At 37.0% G+C, this 20,031-nt stretch overlaps 1 protein-coding gene across 4 annotated transcripts in view; it reads right to left on the bottom strand.

Annotated features, from left to right (window-relative positions):
- Positions 1-20,031, bottom strand: part of tbc1d17 (TBC1 domain family, member 17) — a 258,075-nt gene that overhangs the window by 156,320 nt on the left and 81,724 nt on the right. For 3 of the 4 annotated variants that reach the window (XM_028813654.2, XM_051933539.1, XM_051933541.1), the window contains exons 4-5: positions 12,178-12,298; positions 11,820-12,042 (exon numbers count right to left, since the gene is read on the bottom strand). In XM_028813654.2, coding sequence (XP_028669487.1) covers positions 11,820-12,042; positions 12,178-12,298 — 344 coding nt within the window. The remainder of the gene's footprint in view (positions 1-11,819; positions 12,043-12,177; positions 12,299-20,031) is intronic. The other variant, XM_028813655.2, reaches the window with a different exon arrangement.

Genomic DNA, 20,031 nt, shown 5'->3' with positions numbered 1-20,031 from the left:
GCCTGCTCACTCATCGCCCTACCAAGGCATCTTAAATCAAGTCAGACACAAAACTCTTGGAGCTGAAGTCTTTTTATCTGTGAGTGATGTGTCTATAGTGTGTATTGGCTGTATAGGGTAAATAATATATCGTTATTTGGAATACATGCATTTCATGCGTGTTCCGTATCTACGACAATCTTTGCAAATGTAGGATGACTGGAAATGTGAGTCAAGAAACAGTGAACACAAAAACAGAAATCAAGAAATAGTGAACACAAACTATTTTTTTATGTTACAGTAATAATGACAAAATGCACAAAAAAGTAAAGTGTACAATGTGTGAAAACTCATGTCCAAAAATCAAATAAACACTTTAACAAAAGATATAAAAAAACCAAGTGTGCTTTTACTCAAAAATGTGATCAAGAAAAAGAAATTATTCAATTTACATGTTGCTGTTAATATGTAAAATCGTAAGCCCAAATATCAAACGACATGCGGTAGACATGTCCACTTGGCTGGTGAAGAGGTAAGAACTGCTGTCATATAATGAAGAGGTTGCGGGTTCAGTCCCGAGTCCTCCTTGTGTTTACTGTTTTGAGTAGTGATTATTATTATTACTATTATATAATAAATAAAATATAATAAAAACACACATTTTTTCTACTTGTAAAAGTTAGCGTTTTTTTTTTTAATTCAGTTTTATTCTCTCAGTCACGTTCACGTGGTACAAAGTACTTGCCTCTCCCTCTCTGAATTGATGGTGTTTATCTCCATTCTTTTCACAAAAGTAGCAATGACCACAGTTGCTATGGTTGATGCCTGCTCAGAACTATTTGTTGTTTTGGCAATCAAATATATGATGCCCCGTGACCGATATCGGACTATCATTTGGCATTTGTGCTTTGACAACAAAGACACCAGTACAGAACGTGTGAAAAACGGCAGATTTGCTGCAATCTCAGACATCTGGCAAGGTTTTGTTGAGAACTGCTTTGAGTTACAACCCAGGGCAACATCTTACTGTTGATGAGCAACTGTTGTCCTTTCTTGCAATAAATCTCAACCAAGGCTGACAAATTTTGCATTACGTTTTGGATTGCAAAAGATTTGGAGGCAAAGTACATGTGCAATTCAACTCCTTATTTAGGAAAAGATTCTAGTCATCCCACAAGAGAAAGATTTTCTAAATCTGTGGTCATAAAGCTTATGGAGCCATTTCTGGACAAAGGTAGAACCGTAACAACAAACAATGTTTTCATGTTGCTTTCGCTGGCTAATAGACTGCTTTTTTTTTTTTTTATTTTTTTTTTTTAAATTTATTTATTAGTTTTTATTGTAATCATTCCATAAAAATAGATCAATTTATAACCAAACAAAATTGAAGACAAATCAAACCCCACCCCTGAGAAGGAGAGCTTAGCCAAAGGAGAATTGCTTAGGGCTTTTTAATAAGGCAACAATAAACAAAAGAAAGGGAGAAATAAATATATAGGTAAATAAGAAATGGAGAAGGGAATTAAATGCGGTAATAGTTATTTCTCTTATTCTAAAATAATATTGATTAGATCCTGCCAGGTTTTGAAAAAATTTTGTACAGATCCTCTAACTGAGAATTTGATTTTTTCCAATTTCAAATAATATAAAACATCGGTTTCTCACTGACTTATCAGAGGAGAGTTAGGATTCTTCCAATTTAACAAAATAAGTCTGCATGCCAAAAGTATAGTGAATGCAATCACCGTTTGCTTGTCCTTCTCCACTTCAAGTCCGTCTGGAAGAACACCGAACACAGCTGTTAATGGGTTAGGAGGAATTGTGATACCAAAGCTGTCTGAAAGGCACTTAAACATTTTGGTCCAAAATGATGTTAGTTTGGTGCAGGCCCAGAACATGTGACCCAGTGAGGCAGGAGCTTGGTTGCAGCGTTCGCAGGTTGGATCTTGCCCTGGAAACATTTTGGACAGTTTTAACACTAGAATTACCAGAGCCTACGAAAAAACTCGTAGATCCGGCCCACCTTAAATCGCTTCTTAAATCCGTTCACACCTCTCCGCCAGCATCCTTTGTCCTCTAAATGTGCTGATAAAAGACAAGCTGCCAGCAGCCGGCTATTCCATCCCCCCGCCGACTTAGAATGTGAGCGAACTTTTCCCAGCTCATGCCTTTGTTGATTATCTGGGAGTGAAGTGGAGTTTTACAGTGGAAATACATCGTTATTTAGAACACACGCATTTCATGCGTGTTCCGTTTCTAAAGTAATCTGTGTAAACACATTGTTAAAACAGAAACTTTGTCATATTTTAGTAATAAATGTTACAAAATGTAGTAGGCATAAACTATAGAATGTGTAAAGCCCGAGTTCCAAAGATCAAATAAACACTTTCACAAAAGCTTCAAGGATTGTGCAACAACTTCCGTGGCGTAGTGCGTTAAGATTTGCCTCTTAGAGCACAACAGCTTTGCCGTCTCACAGACCTGAGTTCAATTCCCCACTGGGGATGAAGTGTTGCTTTTTTTTTTCTTTTTAACCTCAAACGGACATAAAATTTATAAATTGGTATGTACTGTCAGTTAATGAGATCGTTATATTTTCATGTGGGATGCTCCTTTTAAAATATTTTTTTAACAATTGAGACTGCAATTAACAGGAACAACTATCCTTATAACTGTTATTTTTAAGATCCATAACACACAGACAGTCAGAGCACTGCGTAATAGAGAGAGAGACAGGCAGAGAAGTCACTAGATATATAAATAAACAGGGAAGGCACATGTACTGAAAGAAAAAAAAGATCAACATGTGTTGTTTCTGCTGCACTGAATAAGCTCAGGCGCTCTAACATCACCCCTCCCCCCGATCTTACTTAGAGAGTCAGATGGGGGGAGGGGGGATGTTAGAGCGCCTGAGCTTATTCATTCTTTCAGTACATGTGCCTTTCCTGTTTATTTATATATCTAATGACTTCTCTGCATGTCTGTCTCTCTATTACGCAGTGCTCTGACTGTCTGTGTGTTATGGATCTTAAAAATAACAGTTATAAGGAAAGTTGTTCCTGTTAATTGCAGTCTCAATTGTTAAAAAAATATTTTAAAAGGAGCATCCCACATGAAAACATAACGATCTCATTAACTGACAGTGCATACCAATTTATAAATTTTATGTCTGTTTGAGGTTAAAAAGAAAAAAAAAGCAACACTTCATCCCCAGTGGGGAATCGAACTCAGGTCTGTGAGACGGCAAAGCTGTTGTGCTCTAACAGGCAAGTCTTAACGCGCTACGCCACGGAAGTTGTTGTACAATCCTTGAAGCTTTTGTGAAAGTGTTTATTTGATCTTTGGAACTCGGCTTTACACATTCTATAGTTTATGCCTACTACATTTTGTAACATTTATTACTAAAATATGACAAAGTTTCTGTTTTAACAATGTGTTTACACAGATTACTTTAGAAACGGAACACGCATGAAATGCGTGTGTTCCAAATAACGATGCATTTCCACTGTAAAACTCCACTTCACTCCCAGATAATCAACAAAGGCATGAGCTGGGAAAAGTTCGCTCACATTCTAAGTCGGTGGGGGGATGGAATAGCCGGCTGCTGGCAGCTTGTCTTTTATCAGCACATTTAGAGGACAAAGGATGCTGGCGGAGAGGTGTGAACGGATTTAAGAAGCGATTTAAGGTGGGCCGGATCTACAAGTTTTTTCGTAGGCTCTGGTAATTCTAGTGTTAAGTGAGACAGATGAGCTCGATATATAATTTTTAGTTGAATAATTCTATGCTTTGCACATATGGAGCTCGAGTGAATTCTCTGCTTTGCTACCATCCACTCCTTTTCTGATATATTGATTAAGAGATCTTCTTCCCAATGTCCTCTTGGATCTTTGAAAGTTAGGGACTCTAATAGGGTTTTATATAGTGCGGAAATGGTGTTTAATTCCTCGAAATTGAGCAGTATTTTTTCCAGCATTGTGGAGGGTGCGAGGTGGGGAAAATTGGGCAATTTCTGTTTAACAAAATTTCTAATTTGAAGATAGTGAAAGAAATGTGTAGCTGGGAGGTTGAATTTAAAACACAATTAAAGTCCTCAGCCATTATAATTTTATGAGTGTTCACATTGGGAATGGATGCAAATAGATTTTGCATGAATTCCTTACCATCGACATTGGGTGCATAAACATTTATCAAAATCATTTTACTGTTATATAAGTTGCCCATGACCATCACTTACCTCTCTTCAGGGTCCGATACTATATCTGATGCTACAAATGGAACTGTGCTGTGTATGAGAATTCCCACCCCTCTAGTTTTCTTTGTAAAGCTAGAATGGAACATTTGGCCAGTCCAGTCTTTTTGTAGTCTGAACTGATCCTTGCTTAGTAAGTGGGTCTCCTGTAAAAATACTATTTTAGCGTTTAAGCCTGTTAGGTGAGCAGCATACTTTCTTTCTCTTTAATTCGTGATTCAGGCCTTTAACATTCCAGCTCACAAAGTTAACTGTCCCATCATGGAGACATTGATTCTGAGTTTTTAATGTCATTTTATAGTCTTAACTGGTAGTGAGGCAGTTTTAATCTTAATTTCAAAATTCCCCATGAGGTATTGCATTTTAGCCTATTGTTGCGTTGATATTTATAGTTATAGGGATTAGAAGAATAGATTAGATATAGCCTGCTCTCCTTCTGTCCCCCCTTTATCCCCATAGACTGCTACCTAGCCAAACAACTGTGCTTGGCACCATAAGTGAAGTGGGACGGGAACTTTCACCTGCAGCTAAAGTCACTTAAGTACACAAGCAATTCTCCACGCTAGTGTTTAGATCTGGCGGTGGCATGCTGACGGTGCATGCGCCCAAAAAGAAGAAGCTGTCTGCATTCTCAGTTCTATGCACCACAACGTGAACAAGACGACAACTCATGTTCTAATGGCATAGCATTTTCAAATAATTATGTTTTCATGCATGAATGTATGTGTGCATGCGCAAGAGAGGCAAAAACACATTTGATGTCATTCAAGTGGCTACTGGAATATAAAATAAAACACTTTAACAAAGGTATAACAAAACAAGTGTGATTTTATTCAAGAACTGAATAAAAACATTCAAGTGACAGCAACATATCAAGACGACATGATTCACCAGCGTTTGCGACTCTACTTCTTTTTTTATTGATTTTATTTTTTATATAAGTTTTTATTATATAATAGTAATAATATGGGGAGGACCTGGGCTCAAACCTGCAACATCTTGATTATGAGACAGCAGCTCTTACGTCTACACCAGCCAAGTGCACTTGTTTTGTTATACCTTTTGTGAAATTGTTTATTTGATATTGGACTTTAGTCTTCACACATTATACCCTTCACGTCAGCATTTTGTCATTATTAATATAACACGAAAAAAGTTTGTGTTTTAGTTATGTGTTCAACATTTCTTGCCTCGTAATTCCTGTCATCATTTACACAGAATGTTGTAGACATGGAACACACATGAAATGTATGTATTCTAAATAACAATTTTTTATTTACCCTGTACCATATATACCTCACTCCCAGATGAAGAGACTTTAGCTCTGAGAATTTTGCGTTGGACTTGACTTCAGCTGCCTTGGTGGAGAATGGGATAGCAGCCTACTTGCTGCTTGTGCTGATGGACACATTTGCAAAACAAAGATGCTGATGAGCAGGTGCAAGGGAATTTAAGGTGGCTAGGCATTACAAATATTTTCGTAGGCTTCAGGGATTCTAGTGTTAAAGGACAGGTTTGGTATTTTTCGAGTTGAAGTTATTGCTTCACAATCATGGTATACACTGATCAGCCACAACATTACAACCACATGCCTAATATTGTGAAGGTCCCTCAGGTGCCGCCAAAACAGCTCTGGCTCAACGAGGCATGAACTCCACAAGACAACTGAAGTTGCTTAACTTAAACTGCAGTACGCAGTGAGAGACAAATGTATATACCTCTTATCAATAATAGAAACACTAGAATACTCTTCCTAATAATTGGCTTTTTAAACTTTTCACCCTTCATATAATTGGCCTATCACTGCATCCCCTCAATATGTGAAAAAATTTGCTCCATTATTTAATGCTAAAATTACAGATATTCAATCAAGTATAAACCACACAGTAGGCACAATACTAGATCCTGCACCTTTTGCCTCATAATAAATAATGATTTATTTCTGTAAAATTAATGAAGCTGAGCTCTGTAAAATATTCAATTGCTTAAGTAATTTCTACATGTGTACTTGAACCCTTTCCTACTTCTACCTTTAAAGAAGGTATTGACTGTATACAGTAATTTTAACAGTATTGGATGTCACAAACTACTCATTACAAATGGGCACTTTTCCAGATACACTTAAAACAGCAGTTGTTAATCCTCAACTCAAACATAATTTAGACAATTCTACATTTGCCTAAATTGGCTAAATAACAAAGATGGGGACAAGTACAACATAGAGGGATACACATTTTTTAGGAAGGATAGACATGTCAAACATGGAAGACTTTAACTATCCAACTATCAAATGGAATAACATTGCAAATGGCAGAGTATAGGAGCAGGAAGCTTTAGAAGTAATCAGTGACATTTTTAACACACTATATTAAAGAATTAATGTGGGGTGAAGCATGCCTGGATTTAGTATTTTATAATAATCAAGAATGAATTGAGGTTGTACAGGTAATTGAACCACTAGGGTCAAATGACTATAATATTATACAATTCTCAGTGTTTTCCAATAGTGTGGATGCAAAGTTGTCAGTTTAACTTTGATAGGGCAAATTTTGAGCAGATGGGGGCAAAGTCTAAGAAGGAAAGACTGAGATAAGCTTTTAACATTAGAATCCCTGAGGCCTACGAAAAAACTCACATTCCTGGGCAACCTTAAATTCCTTTTGTTTTGTAAATCTGTTGATCAGCACAAGTAGCAAGCAGCTTTCTATCCCATCCCCCCACCGATGGAGCCGAGTTCATCTCAAAATTCTCAGAGCTCAGGTCTCTTTAACTGGGAGTGAGGTGCCTGGAGTTGTACAGGGTAAATAATATATCATTATTTGGAATTGCATGCAAGTGTAGGATAACAGGAACTGCTGAACACATAGCTAAAGAGAAACATTTTGCATGTTATACTAGTAATGATGTGAAGTGTATAATGTGTGAAGACTTTAGTCCAAATATTAAATAAACGTGTGCTTTTATTCAAGAATATAATCAAAGAAAAAAAATCATTCAAGGTTCATGTTGCTGTCAATTAGTTAAGTGTTAATCGACAGGAAGTTGATATGTATTGTTGCCAAACCTTTGATTTTAGTCTGTAACAGCCGGTATAAAGTTTTGCTACCTGTAAAAGATATTGCTGGAGAGATAAAGCAGACACACAAATGCTGGTGAATCATGTCTTCTTGGTATCTTGTTGTCACTTAAATTTTTTGTAATACAGTATTTTTCTTGAATAAAAAAATACCTTTGTTATACCTTTACGAAAGTGTTTATTTTATATTCCAGTAACCACTTGAATGAGATTGTCTCTGCCTCTCTCGAGCATGCTCACACATATTTATATATGAAAATGTCACTATTTGAAAACGCTTTGCCATCTGAACACGAGTTGTCATTTGAATGTTTTTTTTTTTTTTCGATCTTGCTTGTACTGCATTTTCAGTATCATGCATCATAACACGGAGTACAGGCAAGATCAGGGGAAAAAAAACATGAACAAATTAATTACCATTCCAAACAGCCATAATGTTCCGACAATTCAGTTCTGCTCTTCTGAGACCATAAATATGGCCTAATTAAATGTCACCTTACACTCCAAATCGTAACCTTAGGTCTTCAAATGAGTGTCTGCTTATAATTCCTAGAGCTAAACTTAAAAGAAGTGGTGAGGCAGCCTTCTGCTGTTATGCACCTAAAATCTGTAATAGCTTACCGATAGAAATTCGGCAGGCTAATACAGTGAAGCACTTTTAAAAAAAACTGCTAAAAACTCATTATTTTAACATGGCTTTCTCATAGCTTCATGTTAACTTAACCCTGATATTCTGTATATGCATTTAATTATCTTTTTGTTTTTTGTTTTGTGGCTCCAAAATCCATACTAACCCCTACTTTCCTGCTGTTCTTTTTCCAGTTTTCTGTGGTGGCAATCTACGCCACACGCCACCACCACCCGATCAAAGCACCGTGCAGTCCCAACATTGATGGACTGAAGGCCAGAGCTCCACATGACCATCATTGTCTAATTCTTCCACGTGGAGCCTGAAAACCATGAGGACTGATTGAGGAAATTTATGTTAAGCAGAATGCCTAGTGGGGGCTGAGTGGTTTCGTGGTCTGGAACCCTGCAGATTTAGCTTTTTTTCTTGAGCTGTCTAGAATTTTTGTTTTGTTTTTTCTCTCCTCCCTGCCCATCAGACCTTACTTTTATTCTATGTTAATTAGTATTGCCTAATTTTATTTTTATGTTTGTCTTTTTTTTAAGCACTTTGAGCTACATCATTTGTATGAAAACATGCTATATAAATAAATGTTGTTGTTATCTCTGACCATGCCCCTCTGATCATGGAGCTCACATCACTATGCCCTACATACTCATCTCACAGCTGGCATCTTAATCCCCTGTTATTAGCTGATGAGAACTGTACAGAATTTAAATCCAAGCAAATTGAGATTTTTTTTTTTTTTTTTTTTTAAAGAGACAAATGCATCGTCAGACGTTTCTGCAGGAATAACCTGGGAAACTTTGAAGGCGTTTTTAAGAGGCCAGATTGTCTCATATCTCTCCCATAAAAATAAATCTGAAACCAAGGAGGCCTCAGAGTCAATCAATGAAATTATCAGAACAGATCAAGAACATGCCAGGACTCTAAATGATGCACATTTTTGGAAAAGACAGGCATTGCAATCAGAACTCAACCTCTTGACAACAAAAGAAACAGAACAACTCAATTTTAAATCTCAACATCATTACTATGAACATGGAGAGAAGGCTAATAAGATATTAGCTCAACAAATCCACAAGCAGGAAGTTCGCAATGCAATATCAGTAATCACCAACACAGACTAAGATACTGTAGAATAATTGGCCATAAAAATATAATGCACATATTTAGAAATTACTATAAGTCCTTATATTCTACTCAGTTTAAAGAATACAAGACACAATCCAATGCATTTTTTGATACATTATGCATACCACAGCTAGATACTCTCAGTGCTGAGGAATTAGATAAGCCTCTGACACTATCAGAATTACCAGACACTATAAGCTCACTTCAGAGAGGGGAAGAAAGCACTAGGTCCTGTTGGCTACCCTGCTGAATTTTACAAAAATAATTCTAATAAGTAAGCCCCCCTTTTATTATCAATCTTTATAGATGCCAGAGACAATAAAATTCTACCTCAAACTTATCGCCAAGCATTAATTACTAATTCCTAGGAAAATAAGGACTTATTACAAATGTGCTTCATACAGACTAAACTCACTTTTAAATAACGATGTTAAGCTACTCTCCAAAGTCCTTGCTAGAAGGATTGAGAAAGTGCTCCCTTCAGGAAAATCACAAGGCCAAACGGATTTATTAAAGGTTGACATTTGGCATCCAATCTTCGATGCCTATGTAATGTAATATATTCACCCATAAAGTCTAACACTCCAGAGATCTTATTATCTTTGGATGCAGAAAAAGTATTTAATATGGTTGAATGGAATTACCTACTCACGACTTTGCATAAATTTGGGTTTGGCCCTAACATATGTACATGGATCAAACTACTGTTTACCAGTCCAGAAGCTTCAGTTTATTAACAACACTACTTCAAACTAAAAAGTGGTACTAGACAAGGATGCCCCTTGTCACCACTGCTATTTGCAATTGCCATTGAACCACTGGCTGTTCACTTTCGAAATGCATTGGAGATAAAAGTGATATTCAGAGAAGGACTTGAACAGAAAATATCACTATATGCAGATATTATACTGTATATATCAGACCCACAAAATTCAGTACCTGCAGCCCTAACTGTACAAGCAGTATTTCAAAAGAAATCTGGACTCAAAATTAATTTGAACAAAAGTGTGCCTTTTCCAGTGAATTACCTAGCAAACGGCATTAGATTGGACACCTCCCTTTTTATCACTGCAGATCAGTTTAAATATCTAGGGTTAAACATCACAATATAAAGCTCTTTTTCAACAAAAATTTTGCTGTTTGCGTGGACAAAATTAAACAAGACCTGCATAGATGGTTTACCCTCCATCTTACTTTAACAAGGAGAATTAACAGTATTAAAATGAATATATCCTCCCTAAACTTGTTTCCATTTCAAAACATCCCCATACATATTAACAAATTAAACATATATATTAACAAATAATTTTTTAAGAAATTAGATTCAATCATATCATTTACTTGGAATTCAAAATACCCACGCATTCAAAGGGCGACCCTACAACGACCTAAACCAGAAGGAGGCATGGCTCCATCTAATTTTCAATTTTATTACTGGGGGGCAAACATACAAGCTATAAAAACCTGGACACTGACACAAATAGATGAACACACACTAGCTTGGTGTGCAATAGAAATGAAATCCTGTAGTATCTTTTTATATTCCTTGCCTTGTACACCAGTAAATACAAGGTATCATTAACCTACTAACAACCCAATTGTCATTCATTCACTATGGTTATGGAACCAATGTTGGAAGTAATTCAAGTTTGAGAATATTTTACCTGTGGCGTCTCTACATGATAACTACCTTTTTCCACCCTCTCAAACTTACAGTTTTTAATGTTAGGAAAACATATGGGGTTAAATCATTTAGAGATTTGTATACAAATAATGTCTTTGCATCCTATGAACAATTACACTGTAAATTTAGCTTCCAGTCAACACAATTTTTCCACTATCTCCAAATTAGAAATCTGCCCAATTTTCCTCACCTGCCACCTATTTTTTATTCCGCAAGAAATATTGATCAGTCTCTAAGGCTGGAATGTTGCAATCAAGCTCCAGCTGCACTAAGCCACATGTTTTGGGCGTGTACCAAATCAACATCATTCTGAACGTTCTGGAATTGTTATCAGACAAGCCTTGGTGTTACAAACACTCCTAATCCATTAATAGCTGTGTTTGGTGTACTCCCTGATGGACTTAAAGTGGAGAAAGACAAACAAACTATAATTGCTTTTATTGTACTCTTAGCACGTAGACTTATATTGCTCAACTGAAAGAGTCCTAACCCACCTTTGTTAAGTCAGTGGGTAACTGATGTTATATACTATTTGACATTGGAAAAAAACAAATTCTCTCTTAAAGAAGCTGTTCAAAACTTTTTAAAAACCTAGCAGGATCTAATCATTAATATTTTACTCCTGTACCTCTACAATACTTTCAAAAGTTTTACTCTGGCAGATGACCTTTCTCATGGGTGGGGATTGAACTGAATATAGTTTGTTAACTTTGACTTGATTGTATGGAATGCTGCATACTTTAAATAAATCCAATAAAAATTAAAGTTGTCAATCCTATATCATAGTGATCCAGAAGAACTGCCGATTGTGTTGGCTGCATTACTTCTAATAATTTTTAATAACAGTCTTGAGCTACCACAACTAATGCATTATGACCATATTCTATATCTCCTGCTGGAGAGCAGGATTAAATTTGCAAAAAGCATTGAAAAAATACTTTAATATCTATGCAATTTCATGCACTGTTACACATTATTCTGCTTATCCCTTGTAATTTTCCATATTACACAAAACATCCTGATGTTGCCCATCAATAATTTAGGAAACTGGAAAGTTTTCACTCACGGAGTTAACATGACATATCTTTGCAGGACTTGCAATAAACCCTTCGTTCCTCCCTTGTGAAAATGAAGTGCAGGAAGAGGCTCACCCCCACAAGAGGTCAAAATGATAAATGAACGACGTAAGGGGTAGCTAGAGCGGCGAATTGAGTAGAGCTCTGAGACAGGGAGTGAAAACGGCTGCCAGTTTCCCGATTCTTTAATATTTTTTCCACACACCTCTGGACCTGAGAAGCAGCAAACACAAAAAAAAGAAAACAAAACTAGTGCAAAAACCAAAGAGAAAATGTGAGAAAAAGAAAAGACTACAAGATCTATGAGTTAATGTTTTAACAAACAAACTGGAGATAAAGAATACACACTCGATGTACTCTTACCACGTGGGGAAGTTCTCACAGGGCTGATCACTGCCCAGTCGGGTTCATACCCAGGATCAAATGTTGCCTCTTCCTCGGATGGACTATAGCCAGCTTGGGTACAATCCTTCATTAAAGACAAAAATCAGAAAAAAGAAAAAAGCTTACTTAACTTATATTAAAACAACTAGAAAATAACATGCTAAGGGCCACAGTCTTCACCCACAAATCTGAAATTCAATACGCTCCCAAAAAAAAAGTGGCATTGAATGTGCTGAATGGTGTGCTTTTTGTGCCTTTTATGTATGAGTAGTGAAAATACACACTTTTCAAGTCACAATGTCTCTTTCAAAAAATAGCCTCAAGTAGTTTTAGAAATGCATTAGCTTGTCTTTTGTAAAGATAAAACAGTTAAAGTGACATTCTCCGTCTGTGAATGGTAACTGTGGAGGGGAAGCTGGCACACGCATGTTGCAGCCGCTCTTCCCCATTATCAACACTTTTCTTTAAAATTTGCGTTAACTTATTGCAATTGTTCACTTTCTTTTTATTGTCTGTATAGTTCATGGATGCAATTGACTCGAACTGTGTTGATTTGGATTTACTTTTATGGACTTTGCCTTGACTGGGTTTGCAGCCTCGGGTACAACCGAATCTTTCTGTGGCACACTGGACAAGCCCTATGGACAGTCTATGAGCCGGGGATAGAGTCTGTCTTCTTGATTATAATTTATACACTGGATTGCTCTTGATTCCTTCTATATGTGCTTAATGATGAAGAAATGATCTGAGATTTACACCCAGCTGGATGCGGCTCTGGGCGATCCCACCTGAAATACCCAGCGTTATATGTATGTTGCTGTATGTTGGAACCTCCAAATTTTGGTATCTTCATGTGCATTTTGTAAAATCACCTACTATGCTTTTTCTGCTGCTTGCCGCTCATCTGCGCCTCCCGTCTCACCTTTTCCGCTGTGCTGTTTCTCTGCTACTATCAGATAAGTATTGCTCTCTACTATGCTAAAATACTCTCGTGAAAAACTCCTTCATTTTAAATAGTTTGTTCAGAGCAAATGGTCAAACTGGAATGTCCTAAAAGACAATGGTATTGTGTGGTGCCCAAAATATTTACATCGCGGGTCAGGGTCGCCGCCACAGCCAGGCGGCGAATGAAAAGTTCACTGGCAGCATTTGCTCAGGAATATACCGTCTTACGCTATGCTTAACAGAAACTAAGCAAAAACCAAATGACTTTACATCTGTCACAGAGGTGACTCCACCCGGATACATTCACTTCTCTGAGCCTCGCAGCTCAAGACAAGGTGGAGGATTCGCAGTAATTGCTAGATCAAAGTTAAACATCAAAAGAATCACCATTGACGGTCCATTGTCTTTTGAGTGTCTGACTCTTAAGCTAATAACAAAATCCGGTCCTGTCTCACTTATTGCTGTCTATCGTCCCCCGAAATACAATGCGTCTTTTTTATCTGATCTGACTAAATTATTAACCCACTTAAGTTCACTTTCCCAGAGAGTCATTCTTCTTGGCGATTTCAATATCCATATTGACATTACTACATGTAAACTGAAAAATGAATTCCTATCCTTACTGGACTGTTTTGACTTGGTGCAGCATGTTGATTTTCCCACCCACACTGGTGGTCATATACTGGACCTGATCTGCACATTATCTGTCGGCAACACTTTATAGATTTGGGACTCTCTAACCATAAAGCAGTGCTTTTCACTGTCTCATTACCTCTCCCTCCTCTTACCTGTAAACGTCAAATTTCTTTCCGAAACCTTAAAAATATCTGTCCCTCTTTTCTTGCTGGATCCATTTCTGATCTTTTTCTGTCTTCACCTATTCCATCAACATTAGATAGTCTTTGATAGAGCCATTTTCCTAGTTCTACAAAATTTATGAATTTATTAGATGACAATGCATAATCTATGGGAGGTTCCTATAACACCCATAAATAGAATTGTATTGGTACATTCTTGCCATTTCTAACTGCTTCAAGTAAACATTATTGTTAGTTAGTGACAGCCTTGCCTTGTATAAGGTGTAGAGGCATACAGTTTTTAACCGTGATCGTGCTTGATGGCCTACGGCAGCCCTATTCAATAGACGGCCCACGGGCCAGAACCGGCCCATCAGTCATTTTGGACCGGCCCACTGACTACATACCTCTTAATAAATTATTTATTAAATGGCTGCGACTTAACTGTAAGTGTGGCAGTTTATAACGTTTTGCGACATTTTACGGGACGTTGCGCAGCTGTTTACGCTCTTGATGGAAAGTTTATGAAAGTTTAAAACAGTGGGAACATGTCACATTCAAAAGAGAAGAGACGTAAGGTTGACAGCGAAAATAGAAAATTTAACAACGAGTGGACTGATAAGTATGCACACATACAAAATACTGAGGGAAAACCCATGTGCCTTGTCTGTCTTGTCATTTGCTCGGTAAATAAAGAATACAATGTGCGAAGGCACTTCACGACGACTCACACTAACTTTGATAATGAATATCCCCTGGGCTCAGAGGCTCGACAGACAAAAATAAAGACACTGACTCAAAACTACCAGTGAAGTTGTGTGGTTTTCACCCGAACCTGCACTTTGCAGCAGAAAGCTACAACAGCATCTCTCCGAATTGCATGGATATTCACTAAAAATAAAAGACCATTTACAGATTCTGAAACAGTAAAAGAATGCATACAAGCTGCTGTCGAGGAGGTGGTAACGGATGAAAAAGTGAAAGAGCAAGTTATATCTTCGATCAAATCAATCCCACTGTCCGATACAACAGCTGCGAGAAGGGTGGACATTTTAGCTACGGATGTTTTTGACACTCTTCTTAATTAACTGAGGAAGGCTGATTTCATATCCCTGGCTGTGGATGAATCAACAGACAACTCGGATTCATTTTTCGATGGTCACTGTTTCAAAGAGGACATATTGGGATTAATACCACTGGAAGGGAATAAAACAGGAGAAGTACTCTTCCAGAAGATTGTTGATTTTTTTCAAGAGAACGGACTGGACTTGGAGCGTATCAACTTGCTTGTTACAGATGGTGCGCCCTCGATGGCAGGGAAGATCAAAGGACTGTCTGCACGGCTGTCTGAACTTGCGCCAAAAATGAAGTCGCTGCACTGCTTCATCCATCAGTGTCTCCTTTGCCCACAATTAAGTGGTGAGTTGAAAAACACAATGGATTCTGTTATGGCTACAATTAACTTTATCAGATCAACATCTAGTCTCCAACACAGACTGTTTCGCAAACTTGACCTACTTTTGCATAACAATGTGAGGTGGTTAAGCCAGGGAAACTCACTCATGAGAGTCTGTGAACTGAGGAAAGAAATAATTACTTTCCTTCGTGAATGCAAGCACAGAAAGGCTGAAACATTTCTGACCAACATGTTGGATGATAAATTTGTGTCTGAGATGTGTTTTTTATGTGATATCCTTCATCATTTGAATGTACTTAACCTGGGACTTCAGGGGAGAGATAAAACAGTTGCTGATGTGGTTGAAAGGCTAACTGCTTTTCAAAATAAACTGGATATTTTTTCATCTGATCTCAGTAGCAGACTGCTGCACTTTCCAACCCTTAGTGGCTTCATCAAGTCATCACAAAGTGGTAAAGTCACAAAGGTCATGTCAGACTTTCTGGACCATTTGAAACACAACTTTGCACAGAGATTCAATGACTTTGACATTCGCAAAGAGTTGCTGCATGTTGTGAGGAACCCTTTCACCAGCACACCCAATACTTCCCCCAACGCAGCAGAGTTCCTAAAGTTGCATGGCATTGATGAAGGTCCCCTGCAACTTGAAATGATTGAAATGCAAGTATCATGTGAATTAAAGGATGTCCTTCAGGAAAAAGGCTGCACAGAGCTTTGGACAAAGCACATTGTCCCAGAGATGTTCCCAAACATGAAAAAATTGGCCATGTGTGTGTTAACAATGTTTGGATCAACATATACATGTGAATCATCCTTCTCTCACATGAATGCCATAAAAACAGACAGTCGGATCTCCTTGACAAATGAGCATCTGCATCATTGTTTGCGGACTGCTGTCACCCCATATGAACCTAACTTTTCTCGTCTTGCCCAGTCAATGAAGTGTCACTTTTCTCATTAGAGATAGATCAAAATGTCCTGTAGTATGAAGACTAGACACACTTTTGTTTCCTTTTATATGCTTTAAAAGCCAGCAGTTTAAGTTTGTGATTTCATTCAAAGTTATGTTTGTTCTTATTTGCACAATATGATATTGCTATTACTGTTTATGTGAGTTTGTGACTGATATTTGCTCTTATTTGCACAAAAAGAAATTGTAATTATTGTTTTCTAGGCTTTATTTTATTTAAGCAAAAAGCAAATACTGTCACTGTGAGTTTGTGATTCAGATTTCTGTTAGAACTAAAGCTGGCTATGTTTTGCAGTTTTTATTATTTGCACTAGAAGCCAGCGGCTAATTCTAATGCCATTTGACTCATTTAAATAAAAATGTTGAAAATGCAGTGGTGCTTTGTATTAATGGTACAATACAAGAAATACAGGGAAATGTGCGGCCCACTGGCAAAAGCCGTATGACAATTTGGCCCAATGAAAAATCTAATTGAATACCCCTGGCCTACAGGCTCTTTGAATGAGTGAAGTAACACGTAAAGAAAACTTGTTTATTTAAGTACCATACCGTATGCTTAAGGCATACAGAAGAAGAAATTAAGAACCTTTAAGTAGAGAAATAACTAAAGTTTTTCAAGAAAAGCTAAGTTCATAGAAGATACATTTTTCTTTTTTTTGGCCTTTTATTCTATGTGTAACTATTTTTCCTTTTATTCTTGTGTGGATTATTTGCTTTTAACTTTCACTAAATATTTTTAAAACAAACTTTTGGACTTTGAGAATTCTTTCGACACACGTTTTACCCATGCCTGATAACACCTTATATTCCAGCAGCTACACTAAAGTTAAAAATCAGCCTATAAAGTTTAAAAACTGTCTAAAGTTAAGAACCAATCTAGATTTGAAAGCTCGAAAATTTCCTTGGATTATAAAAAAAAAAAAGGTAACCTGCGTGTTCTATGCTTGAGATCCGACTGCGGCGAAAGAATACAACGACGACGTGAAAAGACTCAACAGGTACCTTTAATTTTTGTCTTTGATCAGAGTTGGACATATTTGAGAATTGCTAGTGCCCTTTATGAGACTGTATAAATTACAAAGGATTTTAAGTACAATACCTTGTAGGATAGCCATGGCATCCGAATCTGGGAGCCAGAAGAAATTTCGAACCCCTAATGAAAGTATCAGTGGTTTGAGCGGAAGTCGCAATGATTATGACGCTTCAATGGAGGACCATCTCCATGACGACAGAAAGCCACTCGACTCATCGACAACTAAACTTCAATCGGAAATGGATTACAAATAAAAACAATTATCTGATATGATGAAGAGCGTAACGGATTTACAAAAAAATGAATTTAACTGGGAATATATAAATTTAACTATCAAGAATCCGTTCCTCAGCCTGAGAAAGGAATATAAAAAACTTTAATGCTAAAATAGAAACCTCTGGTACATTTTCAGGAAATACATTGGATTGGGTTTTGGAAGTAAGCCAAAATAAAAGCCTCGTTCAACAGCCCAACTTTTCCGCTAACCAATTCAGGGATTACAGAACGACCACTTACATTCCTGATGTTTCTCCAGAAGATAGAATCTCTCAGATTTCCTTTCAAAGTAAAAGTCATGTAAGCTCAAGGGATAATTCAGTTAAAAACTCCCAAATTTCCGCAAAATCTAAACACAGTGTGAGATCAGCGGCTACTTCAATTAGTGCCATTAGATCTCAAGAGGCAGCACACGCTGTGCTGTTGGCTAAAGCGGAGAACCAAAGAAAGCAACAGGCTCTAGATATGGAAGAAATACAATTAAAAGCCAAAAGAGAACATGAAGAAGCTCAACTGAAAGCTAAAAGAGATCAGTTGGCTTTAGAGGCACCCATTACAGAATCTGATGCAAAATTGAGAGCGCTTAATGGGCGCAATCGCAGCTCAAATAGACTGGATCCTAATAATGAGCCTCTGAAACCAGATGTAAGAGACGCAAAACCACATGATATAAATGATTATAACTTTCTGAATATGAATGAAAGTAAAAATAATCCCCACCAATTGTTTTATCAGCAACAAAATAAAGCGCCAGCACCTTTTCAACAACAGCATTATGGACAATGTTATGATCAACCGCAAAAAAGGCACAAGCGCCTAATATATACCCCATATAAAAGTGCCAATATTTGATAGCGATCCACTGACTTATATGAACTTTATAAGGGCATTTGATCGAACTGGTGATAAATTAGAGTATTTAATACAATTTACTAAAGGTGAACCTAGAAGCATTGCACAGAACTGCGCATATTTACCACCAGAAGAGGGGTACAGAAATGCTAGAGAAAGGATAGAGACTCTTTATGGAAATCACATACAAATAGGAGATGCCTACATGAAGAAAATCAGGATGTGGCCACAAATAAAAACAGGCAATGGAGAATGCCTAAGAACATACACACTCTTTCTTGGTAATTGCAGAAGTGTTATGTCGGGCTTAAAGAACGGATAAGAATTTGATAACAATTTAAATATTCGTACTATGACATCAAAGCTTCCCCAAGAACTAAGAGAATGCTGGCAAAATAAAGGAACAAAGATCGAAAAAAAGAGAAGAAAACCAGGACTCGCTGACCTATATGGATTACTGAAAATTGGCGTGTATCTTCCTTAGATCCAATGTATGGCATTTCATATCAAAGTCATACTTTCAAAAGGGAAAAAGAAAAGACTGATAATGAAAAATATCCAGTAAAAAGCGGAATGAGAAATGGCAACTTTGTCTCAAATTTTGTCGCTACCGTAGAAAAGGGAGATAAAACGGAGAAGACTGAACGTATACACAGTAAGAACTGCCTTTTCTGTGACAAAAAGCATGATCTTAATGACTGTAATACAATTCAGAAACTAACTTACGAAAGTAGAATTGACTTTTTAAAATTCAAAGGCTTATGCTTTAAATGCCTTAAACAAGGACATCTTAGTAAAAATTATGAAGAAAAGATTAAATGCAGCAAATGTCCTCATTTTCACCCAGTTATTTTACATAAAAATAAAGAAAAGAATTCTGATGATAAAGTTAAATCTTTTAAAGAAGAAAATGCTAAATCGATACAGAAAGGCACTTCTTCTCTGGGCTAGAAGAAAACACATTTCATGACTTACCAGAGGTGCATATAGCAACTATTAGACCTGGACATAAAGAAAAAATTCCTACTCAAGAAGATATTATGAAATGGCCTTACCTTAAAGACATACATCTACCCCAAATAAATGCAGAAGTAGGTTTGCTAATAGGCACAGACTCTCGTATAGTTATGGAGCCATGGGAAATTATACATAGCGAAGGAGATGGACCTTTTGCAATAAGAACAGTTCTAGGATGGATCGTTAATTGCTTTACAAAGGAATTAGATGATGAAAAAGTAAAAAGATGTTCAATTATGTGACAATAAAGGAGGTGGAGCAAATGTTACTCCGGCAATACAATACAGACTTTCCACAATGCAACTATGACGAAAAGGAGGAAATGTCACAGGAGGACATTAAATTCATGCGCATAGCCTCAAATACTGCAAAACGTATACATGGACATTATTGTATTGATCTGCCCTTTAAAGATGAAACTCTTTAAGTACCAAACAATATCTGCATTGCAAAACAATGCGCTATTGGACTTAAAAGGAAACTTACAAAACATCCAACATTCCATGAGGAT

Source organism: Erpetoichthys calabaricus, chromosome 11 (genome assembly GCF_900747795.2).
Source record: "Erpetoichthys calabaricus chromosome 11, fErpCal1.3, whole genome shotgun sequence".
NCBI classification, from domain to species: Eukaryota; Metazoa; Chordata; class Cladistia; order Polypteriformes; family Polypteridae; genus Erpetoichthys; species Erpetoichthys calabaricus.
The sequence above is the reverse complement of the archived record's forward strand: the minus strand, read 5'-3'. Positions and strand labels throughout refer to the sequence as shown.